The sequence below is a fragment of the Salvelinus alpinus genome, chromosome 4 (genome assembly GCF_045679555.1).
Source record: "Salvelinus alpinus chromosome 4, SLU_Salpinus.1, whole genome shotgun sequence".
Taxonomy (NCBI): Eukaryota; Metazoa; Chordata; class Actinopteri; order Salmoniformes; family Salmonidae; genus Salvelinus; species Salvelinus alpinus.
The window spans coordinates 59,455,810-59,469,858 of record NC_092089.1 but is presented as its reverse complement, the minus strand read 5'-3'; the positions used below and the strand labels follow the sequence as shown (position 1 = coordinate 59,469,858).

The window sequence follows — 14,049 nt, the reverse complement described above, 5'->3', positions numbered from 1 at the left end:
GCCAGTCCTGTCTGGCCCAGCAACGGTGGGTTTGTGCCTATAGGTGACATTGTTGCCGGTGATGTCTGGTGAGGACCTGCCTTACAACAGGCCTACAAGCCCTCAGTCCAGCCTCTTTCAGCCTATTGCGGACAGTCTGAGCACTGATGGAGGGATTGTGCGTTCCTAGTGTTCCTTGTGCGTTCCAGTTGTTGTTGCCATCCTGTACCTGTCCTGCAGGTGTGATGTTCGGATGTACCGATCCTGTGCAAGTGTTGTTACATGTGTTCTGCCACTGCGAGGGCGGTCTGTCCTGTCTCCCTATAGCGCTGTCTTAGGCGTCTCACAGTACGGACATTGACATTTTTTGCCATGGCCACATCTGCAGTCCTCATGCCTCCTTGCAGCATGCCTAAGGCACGTTCATGCAGATGAGCAGGGACCCTGGGCATCTTTCAGAGTCAGTAGAAAGTCCTCTTTAGTGTCCTAAGTTTTCATAACTGTGACCTTAATTGCCTACCATCTGGAAGCTGTTAGTGTCTTAACGACCGTTCCACAGGTGAATGTTCATTAGTTGTTTATGGTTCATTGAACAAGCATGGGAAACAGTGTTTAAACCCTTTAAAATGAAGATCTGTGTAGTTATTTGGATATTTACGAATTATCTTTGAAAGACTGGGTCTTGAAAAAGGGACAATTCTTTTTTTCTGAGTTTAAATACTAGAAATGTGACATCCATCTTTACAGACTGTCACAATCAATTGATATAAAATATAGGGGGTTGGGGAGGGATATATGTAAACATAGTGTGTCATTCCATAGTATGTCATTACTTTTACATTCGTGTAAAAGGTGTATGGTGTATGGGTATAAAGGGTGCCAAGAACCTGAAGTCAGCAGTGTGGCGGATGCTACCTTGCATTCTGTCAAACTGGCTTGCCATCGCCACAACCTGGACTGGTGCAGGGGATAAGGCCTGTTTCAATGAGTTGTTTCTAAAGACTATTCTTCTCGGTAAGTTTTGATAATGTTAAATTACTGTTACTTTTACGTTTTTTACTAGTTGTGTAAGACCTTCTGCAATTCAAATGTAACTCAATGTTCTTTCTTTGTGTATAGGAGCCATTCCGAACAACCCTGCAACCTGGGATGCCACGGATGAAGGGGTCCAGATTCAGGTCACCCGTTACCTGAAAGGGGCCTCCGATCATGAAGGTGGGAGAAGGTGGTGCAGAGGGGAGAGGGATTCTCTGCAGTGAGTGTTATCATCAAGTCTTGGATCCCCTATCTCAAAGTCAGCCTCTATGCCCAAGCCACGAGACTGACTATTGCACCCTACCACACATTTACCATTTATTCATAGACACACTTAAATCACTATAATCTCCAGGACCAAAGAAATAGTTATGTCACCTAACGGCACAATATAAATAAATAGAATTATATAATTCTATGCTGCTAATGCACTGTAGTTATTCTGCAGATGGGCGAACAATGTCCGTACTATATGCCTATATATCACGACTTCCGCCGAAATCAGTCCCTCTCCTTGTTCGGGCGGCGTTCGGCGGTCGACGTCACCGGCCTTCTAGCCATCACCGATCCACTTTTCATTTTCCATTGGTTTTGTCTTTGTCTTACGCACCTGGTTTCAATTCCCCAATTACTTGTTTAACCCTCATTATTTAACCCTCTGTTCCCCCATGTTTGTTTGTGAGTGATTGTTTTGTATTACGGTCTGTTATTGTTGGGCTCGTTATTTTGTGTTGTAGTTGGTGAATCTTGAGTAAATACGTTGATTACTCATATCTGTTGTCCTGCGCCTGATTCCTCTACATCATCTACACACAGGCACTTATTACACTATAAGCAATCTGCATGTTGTACTTGATTTAGATTAGTCTTATTTTGTAATTGTTGTATATTTACAATGTCACTTATTTGATTCCTTTACTACGTCACTTTGATTACTATGTCCCTTTTGTTGCCATTTCACTGTGAGAAGCCTGTCAATAGAAATATATTTTTTTGTCACCTGTTAATCCAGAGAACCAGGACTGGCCCTTGTTATCTGGGGCCTGTTGCACAAAAGTAGAATTAAGACATCCGGGATAAATGACTCAGCTGAGCTCAATGAAGCCAAAACATGTGCGTCCAGGCTTAATTGGTTGCACAAAGACCAAGCCAGGATGAGCAGACACGGATTCATTAAGCCAGGTGAAACCAATCCTGGATAGGTGCGCGCTCACGGCTCACTCAAATAGACCCCGCCACAGATCACAGATTAACTGATTTACCATGGCAACTAGAGCCGCGTACTTTTCCCCGTCGGAAGCACAAATCCTCATGGAGGCATACGAGGAGGTAAAATATATAATTAAGAAGAAAGGCAACACCGCCACAGTGATAAAGCAAAGAGAAAAAGCGTGGCAAAGTATTGCAGACCGCCTGAATGCGTAAGTAGTGCACAATTACACACTCACCGCTCCGCTGAAACATCACAATTACAATTCAAATATTTAATTCACATCTCCAAAAATGCAGTTGTACTGTAATTATGAAACGGTTAAATTTTTAATTGAAATGCACTGCAGATATGAGTGAAATTGTGTAAAGTAACTCCATCACACTGTATAAAGCTATGATAAATTTTTTGATATTTTTACTGAAAACAAGACAAAAATACCAAGTAATTTTTTGCAGTGTGACTCCATTAAATGTGTGTGTGTGTGTGTGTGTGTGTGTAGATTAAACATGAACGGGCCAAAACGGACATGGCAGCAGGTCAAAATCAAATACAAGAACATTCTGCAGAATGGTATGGTCCCTGACTAATATTTAACAAAGCACAAGCATATATTGTACCCAGAAGGTGCCTGCTCACACATTGTCTGTACTGTTTTAGCAGTGAAAAAGAATACCCACAGACAAGGCACGGGTGGTGGGTCACCAAAGGCTGACCTTACCCCAGCAGAGGACATGGCCTTGGAGCTAAATAAAGGCAGGCCCGTCTTAGAGGGGATCCCTGGGGGGAAAGAGACGAGCATAGGTTCCTCCCAAGATGCCACCCGCTTCATTCAAGGTATGTCCTTCCATCTCTACATGGGATACAACCACATTCATATTGAATCAATTTGGACTGTCTGACTTTGGTTTACCTATTGCCTTGCAGTGTCTGGCAGCACTGTGTTCCTGTTAGAGCCACCAGCACAAGCACCAGACGATGCTGATCCAGTGAGTACTCCATCAAAGGCATACTGTAGGCCTGGCATGTCTTGTCTACTAGCTTCAATATGAATCCGATTAAATGTGATAGGGTGAAGGCCCCAGTGCAGCAGCAACAGCACATGATGGAGACGATGATGAGGAGGAGACCATCTCTCTGGATTCCAGAAGGCATGAGGTATCATGTTAAGACTGTGAAAGTACTATTTACTCTACAATGGTGAGGAGTCCTCATCAAAATCAAAAAATCTAATTTCTTTTACAGGACCCAGATGCTATACAGTGGGAAAACCAGCCTGGCAACATAGTGCGTATTAATAAAAGGACACCACATCCTGCCAAATTCCAGCTGCGCTAATTGTATTGTGTTCACAGAGCTCACAAGCTATCAGAAAGTTGTATGGCAACCACCTCCGGCGCCAAATAGAACTGGCAGACATAGACATTCAGTACAAGAAGAAAAAGATGGAAAATCTTGCACTGGAGTCCGAAATAAAAAAGAGGACAATTAGGAAACTGGACCTTGAAATAAAAAAACTTGAGAGGGAGGTGAGATATGCCTTCAATGTACACTGTATGCTAACTGTAACACAAATGTATTAATCATTATTTTTCTTTCCTCCCCCAGCTCCAAGAAGATGACACAGCTCAAAATAAAAATTAGGTATATTCTCGTAAAGTCAAGTGAGCCATGACATATGAGCTCTTATTGTGAGCACACAGGACGGTGGCATCTTTCTAAGGTTTTTTTTATTTTCCCAGCAATCAGTACAACCAAGTCATCGTTATAAGGCATCGCCCTCTTTTGCCCACCCCCCCAGCACCAGGTGTGGCCACTAGCCTATATGAAGGGCCAAAATTGTGTGTTCCTTTCTGCTCTGACAATGGCATGCCCATTCGTGCGAGATGTGGTGGATGAAGAAGCACTTGTGCTGAGGAGAGCCTTCAGGCGAGAAAGGGTCTTCAGGGACCGGTTGGACCCACTGGCCTTCCCTGATGACCATCTATATGAAAGATACAGGTTTTCTGCAGATGGCATCAGGTATCTATGCAGACTACTGGGTCCCAGGATTAAGCACCGCACTGCACGGAGCCATGCACTGAGTGTGGAGCAAATGGTTTGTGTGGCCTTGCGCTTTTTTGCTAGTGGAGCCTTCCTGTACTCAGTGGGGGATGCAGAACAGCTGAACAAGGCCACAATTTGCCGCACAATAAGGAGTGTGTGTCTGGCTATCAAAGCATTAGCAGATGTCTTCATCTCCTTCCCTGGCCACAGAAGACTCTGTGACATCAAAGAGGAGTTCTATAGGATTGCAGGTAAGAGGATCTACAAATTACAGGACAACTGTTAACACATAGTAGGATACTCATTACTTTGTGTGACAGGTTTCCCCAATGTCATTGGTGCAGTGGACTGCACACACATAAGGATAAAAGCCCCCTCAGGTGCCCATGAGGCCGATTTTGTGAATAGGAAATCCTTTCACAGCATTAATGTTCAGGTGAACATAACTTTTTGATATTGTCCATTGACGAACACTCTGCATTGCCAGTGATGTGCATTGATTGGTGTAATATTCCTCATCTTATGATTTCAGATGGTCTGCAATGCTGACTGTGTGATCAGCAATGTTGTGGCAAAATGGCCTGGCTCAGTCCATGACTCCAGAATCTTTCGGGCCTCTGAAATCTATCAGTGCCTATCACAAGGTAAGCCACACAACCCCTATTTATAACCATCATGGCTGTGTCAAGAATATCACTGTGTTTATGAGGTAGTAATGATGAGATTTTGTGTTGACAGGTGAATTCTCTGGTGTGTTGCTGGGAGACAGGGGGTATGGCTGCCAGCCATTTCTCCTGACACCTTTCACAGACCCCCAGGAAGCACAGCAGGCCTACAACCATGCCCATGCCAGGACCAGGGCCAGAGTTGAAATGACCTTTGGCCTCCTGAAGGCACGCTTTCACTGCCTTCACAAATTAAGGGTCAGCCCTGTTAGGGCATGTGATATTACTGTGGCTTGTGCTGTCCTCCACAATGTGGCCTGCCTGAGGAAGGAGAGGGCCCCCAGAGTGCCACCAGCCATGGACTGGGACAATCCGGCAATCTTCCCTGATGACGACAGTGGTCGGCTGCTGAGGGACCAATATGTGTTGAATTATTTTAGTTAGTATGTGTGCTTTCAATTTTGGTTAAATATGTCCTGCGGTGGCAGAGGAATTTGGTTTTTTTTGGGTTCGTTTTTTGACGAATTTGGCCTCTTATGATGTTTGTGCGGTATACTGTGTGTAATACAAGGCTGCAGGGAGGCTACTGCATCCATTCATTTGTCTGTTCAGTTGATGTGTATGGATTTGTCCTGCGTTTATTTTAGTGTGCAGACATGCAGGGTGTGTTATATACAGACCTTTGAATGTGTATGTATCATTTTGTATAATATGCTTGGATTCTGTGCTTTCCATCTTGTAGAGTCACTGTGACTTCAGTTTCGAAAGGAGCTGATGGTTTACCTGCTTTGTTTTGTCCTTATTCAATAAAGGAACATAATGTTACACATTGTGTTTTTTATATTCATATGGAATGTGTATTTGTTTATATGACAGAGTACTAGGGCCACACTGAAGAAAAAGGATAAAGTCATAAATTTATGAGGCTGGTTCTTTCTGCAGAAAAGCTACATATTGTTTTTACAGTTTTGATACTTATGACAATGTGATACTTAATATTCTGGCACATCAGCATGTCTTTGTTTATGAAACCATACTGAAGTACAATTTCACGAAATGCCCCACATCTGTCATTTTAACAACTGTCCTCCTTTAAAACAACTGGTTACAATATTATGACTTGTGTTTTTTTCCCCTCTGTGGCCCTAATATTCTATCATTTTATATATAGCCTTATAGTCTATGGGAAACTGTAAATTATCTAATGATAGCAACATCATCTAAAAATCATTTTTTATCCAAAATCATTGAAATTAATGATCACAAACGTTTAAATAATAACAGTGGGTCTAGTTATATGTGATAACAATGTATAGTGAGCAGTGAAATAACTATTGGTTTCCATTTGTGGTGACTGCTGACTGACATTAGGGATGAGATTAAATAGATCCTGGAATTTAGCCTGGTCTGGAGCAGGCTAGCTCCACAGAATAAATCTCCATGGTAATTTATACCATAACATATCCTCCTATGGAAAAACATATTCTTGATACCATTTGAAAGTAAACACTGACGTTTGTGGAAATGTGAAATTAATGTAGGAGAATATAAAACATTAAAACATTAGATCTGGTAAAAGATAATACAAACCAAAAAAACTATTTTCAAAAAACATTTTGTTCCATCAACTTTGAAATGCAAGGGAAAAGCCATACATTGTTTTAGGTTACACACTCCCAGGAATGTCATACATGACGGATCATTAGCTTCCCTACAGAAAATACACTAACCTTCACACATCTAGATGGCCGGACACCCCGGTGTGGAGCCAAACGTTAGAATCCAGTTCCTACATTTGAATTTAAACATGTATTTTTTCAAACAAAACTACAACTGCATTTTATCTCTGGCACCCTCAGGATGACAAATCAGAGCATGATGTAAGACTGGATGTAAGTGCATTATGTATCAAACCAGTTGCCGTAATAAAAGTGTTTTGTTGTCGTGCATCTTCAAACAATAGCATGGTATTTTTTTTCTGTAATAGCTACTGTAAATTGGACACTGCAGTTAGGTTAACAAGGATGTAAGCTTTCTTCCCATATTTAGACATGTCTGTATCCCGGAAAGTTGGCTGTTGTAAACAACGTTTTCTAGTCACATTATCGCATACTGAGCAACAGTTGTCCCGGTTTAGGGACACCGATCCCATAGAGGTTAAATAATAAAAAAAGAGGAAAACGGCATGTGAACGGCAGAGCACGGCTGCCGCTTGACAAAGTGGCATATCACAGGTGCCCAGTGAATGAGGTGATAGACAAAATAGCTCTCGTGTGGAGCGTGACCACTCTGGAAAGACACCGGCCTCCCAATTGCTCATTGCCAACTGGATTTGAGATTATTGAATTTGTGGGTCAATGAATGTTATTTCTGCTATACAAGCTTTTAATGTCTTGTCTATTTTTGTCTGCTTTCCTCCTTTACAGCTTCAATTATCTGGAGCTTAAAGTTGTTGTGGCCAAGGAGCTTTCACTTGGATGGAAACAGGTTTCTGTAATGAAGACGCAGGGAGTCAGGAAGCAGGTGCAGTCGGTATGTTTAATAGGACCAAACAGAGTGACTACATGAACAAGAGTAGCATCTGAACATGAACACAGAAACCATGCTAGATAAAGGGGGAGTAATCAGGGAAGATGCCTAATGATGAGGCGCAGGTGTGGGTAATGATGGTTGCAAGGTGTGCATAATGATGGGTTGCCAGGACCGGTGGTTAGTGGACCGGTGGTTAGTAGACCGGCGACGTTGAGTGCCGAAGGGTTGTAGCGAGAGTAGACGTGACAGTTTCAGCTGCTATGCAATGTTGACGTCCTTCCTCCCAGAGATGTGAAAGCTTCCCCCAGACTGGACACAAACCATTCTCCGAAATGGGATTATAAATTTGTCAACTTTTACATCAGCATCACTTCCCTATATTTCCTCCAACGACAGTACAAAAAAAAAAAAAAGTATGAATGTATGTACTTGTAAGTCGCTCTGGATAAGAGCGTCTGCTAAATGACTTAAATGTAAATGTAAATGCTATTCTGAACGACAGTGCTATTTCCTCCAACGAAATATGCTATTCTGAAGCTCTGAGTCTGTACTTTTATCCCACATAAAAACACAATTTCAAATTTTGGAACATAAACCTGAAAAGAGATGGTGGGTCACATTTACAGACAGAAATCACAAAGTTTTTTTACATTGTGAGCAACCATTTTTTAAAGAATGTTATGTTCCTGGATGATCTAAAACAAAAAATAATAGAAATGTTTCTACAACAGCAAATCTCAAAAGTCACGAAACTGACATGTAGCAGTAGGATTAGCCTGCTCTGTCAGTACTTGTTAGCATGAATTACTCAAGTGGGGTGTGAAGGCCTAAGCTAATGAAGAGCTTGGGAGTACAGTATATCTCACTCTAAACCTGTCACATACACATTTATTTTCAGACTATTGAAAGAATGTCATATCACATTTAATTGAATGACGTTGCAAAGATTGAGGATTTAGTTTTCTATTGACTGGGATAAAATCATTCATGTGAATTAAATGTTTCAGTATAGAACAGTAGATAGAATATCAGATACTATTGGGGATAAGAGCAATAGGCTAACTATTTACATAGCTGATAATTGATTAATCAGATCAAGGATTAACTCACTTTAACTAGCTGTTGTTGCCAGTGCTTATAGAAAAAATACTTTCAGTTGGCAATGCCGCTGAGGATGAACATCGTGTTTATTGTTCGACTACTGTAATATCTGTTTAAGAATTTGTTTTGCATTCCATGGAACAAAGAGCCTCCAGGTGTGCCCTAACCCCACATTGCTCTCTGATTGCTTAGATCCCTGTGAATGCCACCACGGTTATATTATAGAAATACCACCATGGCTGACATTTCATTCTCTACTGTGATCATTACGACGTTCATAGGGATTACATTTGGTTGCTGTTCTCCAATAACAATTGTGTTTAATGATTTCAAATATGATTGGATTTCATTTGATAGCCTGGTGCCTGCATGTTCAATTTGGTTCCCAAATGATTGGCCATGCAGTCAGCGGCTGTAGTATCAATGCAGGACTTGTAGTAGATATCAACTCAATTCCAAACCAACAGCTACCCGCTCACCCTATCCCCTCTCCTTTCAAGGGGGTCCCAATGTTGTGGGGGTGTGTTAGTGGAATTAAATAATTCCTCTAATATACTCATTAATTAAATTCAATCTGTCTATTTATAAGAATTTGTAAGATACTTATTAACATAAAATAGACAGGATACAGTCATGTTAAAATTAGATAATAGTGTTTATTCTCGGAGCACGCTCCCATTTGATCATAAACACAGACTTATATACAAGATATGACGTCATAGGTTACAGAATAAGTCTCATTGTCCTAACAAATAGAAAACAGGTTCAAAAGTTCATTCCAACTTCACAGCACACACACATGACAGATAATATAATCAATTATACTGAAGGCTTACTATAATTTATTACCACTTTAGCAGATAACTCAAGATAATGAAAGACCTAAAAAGTGACCCACAGCCTTATCTAAACATCTCAGGGCTAAGTTGGGTCAGTTCAACCATAGTTTAACGACCCTTTCTGCTTATTTTATGACCCACAACACAAATCTCTTTTCACCAGGCGTGCAGAGTTCAATTAGTTATAGTTTTATCTAAAGCTAGAATTTGTTTTAACTATTTATTAACAAAATTCCTAACAGGGTGGTATCACACTTCATAATTAATTAAGACTTTGTGCTCTGTTAGTACGAATAGGTGTTGTTGTGGGTTGCATATGTTATTTTTTAAATATTTTTTTATTTCACCTTTATTTAACTAGGCAAGTCAGGTAAGAACAAATTCTTATTTACAATGATGGCCTACACCGGCCAAACCCAGACGACGCTGGGCCAATTGCACGCCGCCCTATGGGACTCGGTTGTGATACAGCCTGGATAGTGATGACTTGCTGAAACCAAGTGACAAAATATAACATATTAAAATACCTTCAAAGTCTTTTCTTTAGAAAATGTTTCGTTTATTGGTAAACTAATAGAAGCAAGCTACTGTTTTTCCATCTTCACCTTATACTAAACAATTCTACCCATTTTGCCATGGGGCAAAGAGAATAATCTGCAGCTTTATAGCTAATCTCATGGTATTCTACACAATTTGGCATGCGTCTGAGAGAAAATGCTTCTGCTTTATACATTTCCTCCAATTCTACACATTTTGCCATGGGGCAGAGAGGAAAATGTTTAGTTTTATAGCTCATCTCATGCTATTCTATACATATTGACATGAGGCTGAGAGAAAATGTTGCATTAAAGATAATTAAAGCTGCAAATATAGGTAGGTGTGTTGACAGTGATAAAGGCAATGGATTATGAGCTGTCTTGTTTGCAAAATGAACAAATCAAATAGGCAGTGGCATGGTGTATATAGCCATAGAAGCACAGTGACATGCCCCAATGCAGTAATATTTGTGGTTTATTGGGGGTGTTGCTTTCAGTTAGTTATTTTTGGCAACCTATCCCATGAGAATGAATGTCATTCCAGTTCATCTGTTGTGTCATATTTCATCAAATCTGACTAACCCAGTGCACAGCTTACTTTTAGGTAAAAATTCAAATAATGTCCTGTTTGGAACACTGACAAAGAGCTTTATATATATATATATATATATATATATATATATATATATATATATATAAAGCTCTTTATTTGTCAGTAAAAGCAAAAACATTTTTTTTTAAACTGTATACATGTATATATATATATGTATACAGTTTTTTTATTTTTTATTTTGCTCAATCTCATTGGGTGGCCCACCTGTGCCTACACCCACCCAGGCCCACTTGTGCCTACACCCCTGAATGGTTTTCATGCACTTTTAATTTGGACCTGAAGTCAGGTATATGGTCTACAGTACAACTTTCTCTCGTGGCATGCACTAATGATGTGAAAGGGAAAAAGATAACAGATGAGAGGCCTGTGCGCATCTCTCTGTCTCCACTTGAGTGTCCCTGCTAATAAGCATTGTGACAGTTTAACACGACAGCACAATTACGCCAAACTGGTGATACACCTTTGGGTGGCTGACACATGCCAGTGCTTCCTATCCCCTATGCAATAAGTGACACTGATGCTGTATGGTGTACTTTGTAGTCTTTCTCTGCCTATTAGGTGTGTGGGACTGGGTGTGTGTCATGGATGTGTCCTAATACTACCAGGTGGCAGTAGACTATTACCAGTGTACACTCTACTCACCCCTACAGGGACATACTGCAACAGTTTCTCAGGACACAGACATATGTTACAGAGGAAGAATAACTAGAAGAATCCAATTAGACTTTGTTTATTGACAGCACCTGTAAGTAGATATTACCAAGTGTGAGTAACACTAAACGTAAAATAACCACAGAAGTCAAACTCATTAAATTGATTATATGTAATTTGCCAACACTCATCAAGAGAATAAGGTTATAACCTGATCAGAGAACACTGCCAATTAAGGAAATGTTGTTGTTCATAACTATTTTCTTTTGGCAAACTTTTTTGGTTATAGAGACTCAACTTTCTGGCATATGGAAATCCAAAATTCAACATGATTTAACCCTTTCATGCGTGAGTTCCAAATATCTCTAACGGTCACCCCGGCGTGAGTTTTTTTATGCACGTGATATTAGAACGTTCTCTCCATTCCAGAATGCGTTTGTTATGTAACAGTACATTTCATCCGCGCTGCCCTCAAACAAAAGCACGCAGCCTGTTTTTATTTGTCAATTTTAAATTATTTTCTAACAAGTTTTTTATTTTCTAATAACAGTTGAAATGAGGTGTGTTCCGCCTCATTCATTCACAAAAAAGTAGTCATTTTTACTTTTGCGGACCAATTAATTTTTTTGACATTTCTGACCCGGACAAAATTCCCCAAACACTTCTCAATTGTTTGTGCAGGACATTTACTCATCTGCCGTCCTGCATACACGTGTTCATATTATTCCACCTGTCGACTGCATCGAAATCAAAGTTGTTTTCGTTACCAATAATACCTTTGGAAATGTGTGCGTTTCTATCAAAGTGCCTTATTACGTTATAATAGTTTCTGCATGTCGTGTTATGTCGTTTCTACTGTAGCATCATGTTTTTGTGTATATTCCTTATAACCGCGGACACGCGATGTAACGTTACTCATTTTATAACATTTATGGTGTTATACTCAATGCTTGGGTAGCTAGCTACATTCTCCTATTAGCTCTGGAAAACAATGCTAATTGCGTCAGGGAAGTATTAGCATGTGTTGTATTTTGAAGCTACCCTGGCCTTATGACTCCCAAGTAGCACAGCGTCTCAGTGCTAGAGGCGTCACTCCAGACACCCATCTTCAAATCAAGACTGCGTTTCTATCAAAGTAAGTGCCTAATTACGTTATTGTGTCGTGTTATACCGTTTCTACTATAGCTCACTGTGTGAATGGAGCATAATATATTTGTAAATATTCCTTATAACCGCGGACACGCGAGATAACGTTACTCATGTTACTCACCTTTTATGGTGTTATATTCAATCGTGCTTATGTAGCTAGTTACATTATTCTATTAGTTCTGTAAAACAATGCTAAATGCGTCAGAAGTATTGGCATGTTGTATTTTGACGCTACCCTGGAAAAATATCTTATACCACTTGGTCGTTTTGAGTGCATTCCACAAAGCTGTTTATCATCCACTGCCCCCATTTTGAGGTAATAGTCAAGCACGCAGTCTGGTTTGATGTTTCTCTGTCTGGTTTGTTTCTCTCTCCCGTCAGGTGGTCCACCTTCCCTGTGGCCTACATGGTTGCTGTATGGACAGTGGAGAGGACATGGACGTCTCGTTTGTCATGCCACTTTACTGCCAGCTGTTAACATTTCTTATTTTGTATAACGGGTCATTTAGGATGGTAGTAGCGTTGATGAAATGCAGTCATAGCAGCAGAACTAGAAAGCAGTCTTTACTGTCACCAGGAATGTATACATTTCACTAATTGTGGTTGTCCCCCACTCCTGGCTCTCTCTTATCCTGTAGCTCCAAGGCATAGCGATTGGTCTCTACTATGTCTCCCACCAGCTCCTCTGTCAAACAACTTGAAGCACTCTGCCTCAGTTGGAAATGGCAAGGGGCGTTGCACTCCAGACTGGGACTCATCAAAGCAAACAGCAGGGCCAGGAGGGGTGAAACAGCAGGGCCAGGAGGGGTGAAACAGCAGGGCCAGGAGGGGTGAAACAGCAGGGCCAGGAGGGGTGAAACAGCAGGGCCAGGAGGGGTGAAATGACTGGTGGCCTTCCAGCTACCACAGAACTCCTGTACTTCATCCACTGTTGGTATGCCTCCATCACTACCAGCATCTTCAAAGGGAACTGGGACTTTGTCAGTGGACAAGGGAAATTCAGATTCAGGGTTCTCAATGGCTACAAGGTTGGGGGGCAGCTCCTCACTGTCACTGTCAGAATCTGATTCCTGAGTTTCATACTCAGACTCATTGTCAGAATTTTAAAAAATCTCCAGAATTTCCACATTTGTTTGTTGTCTCCTTTTGAAAGACATTGCTAATGCTTCAGCTCATCTCACTAGCTACATACATAAACAACAACACTGAATGGTTTAGAGTCAGAGGGTACGTGGTTGACTGCCGGCACGTGCCACTTGTATCAATAAATCACTATCAGAAAATGTTTTGTGTGGCAATTATTTGTGTATTTACGGTTTTATTCACATGTTTTCAAATCTAGGTGACAAATCATGCATTCCGATTCTTGCACAGATTGTAATGGGCACATATTATGTGTGTAAAATACTTTTTTGAAGGTTGTACTGATTATGATGAGCTAAGCTAATTCCAGCTGTGTAGTCATGTTTGTTGACATTCAATGCATTCTGGGTTCACGTAATCGTCTGTTTGACCAAAGATGTTATAACAAAATGAGGTGAGTAAGAGTTCACTCGTTTTTTGAGGACTTCCGGAAATGAATGGTGGGATGTGAACGACGGTAGACGACACACCCCTTCAACATGCATACTATAAACAGACCAATCTCGTCTTCTCTTATTATCTTCGGTTTCTGTGAGGAAAAAAAATGCAT

At 40.7% G+C, this 14,049-nt stretch overlaps 1 protein-coding gene and 1 long non-coding RNA gene across 3 annotated transcripts; both read left to right on the top strand.

Annotated features, from left to right (window-relative positions):
• The first annotated feature begins 2,054 nt into the window (after positions 1-2,054).
• LOC139574040 (putative nuclease HARBI1) lies at positions 2,055-5,782 on the top strand. Of its 2 annotated transcripts, XM_071398169.1 has the most exons (11): positions 2,055-2,435; positions 2,727-2,797; positions 2,885-3,061; positions 3,152-3,213; positions 3,296-3,382; positions 3,470-3,511; positions 3,580-3,753; positions 3,833-3,868; positions 3,967-4,521; positions 4,803-4,914; positions 5,009-5,782. In XM_071398169.1, exons 1-8 carry the CDS (start codon positions 2,278-2,280, stop codon positions 3,866-3,868), a joined length of 807 nt encoding a protein of 268 aa, XP_071254270.1. In that variant the 5' UTR covers positions 2,055-2,277; the 3' UTR covers positions 3,967-4,521; positions 4,803-4,914; positions 5,009-5,782. The 2 variants fall into 2 exon arrangements, with proteins under 2 accessions (XP_071254270.1, XP_071254268.1); XM_071398167.1 differs by lacking the exons at positions 2,055-2,435; positions 2,727-2,797; positions 2,885-3,061; ... (2 more) ...; positions 3,470-3,511; positions 3,580-3,753 and adding an exon at positions 4,591-4,706 and having other exon boundaries at positions 3,756-3,868.
• Positions 5,783-11,546: 5,764 nt separating this feature from the next.
• Positions 11,547-13,641, top strand: LOC139574039 (uncharacterized). Its single transcript, XR_011674692.1, has 2 exons — positions 11,547-12,342; positions 12,738-13,641. It is a non-coding gene; the product is annotated as an uncharacterized lncRNA (long non-coding RNA).
• The last annotated feature ends 408 nt before the right edge of the window (positions 13,642-14,049 follow it).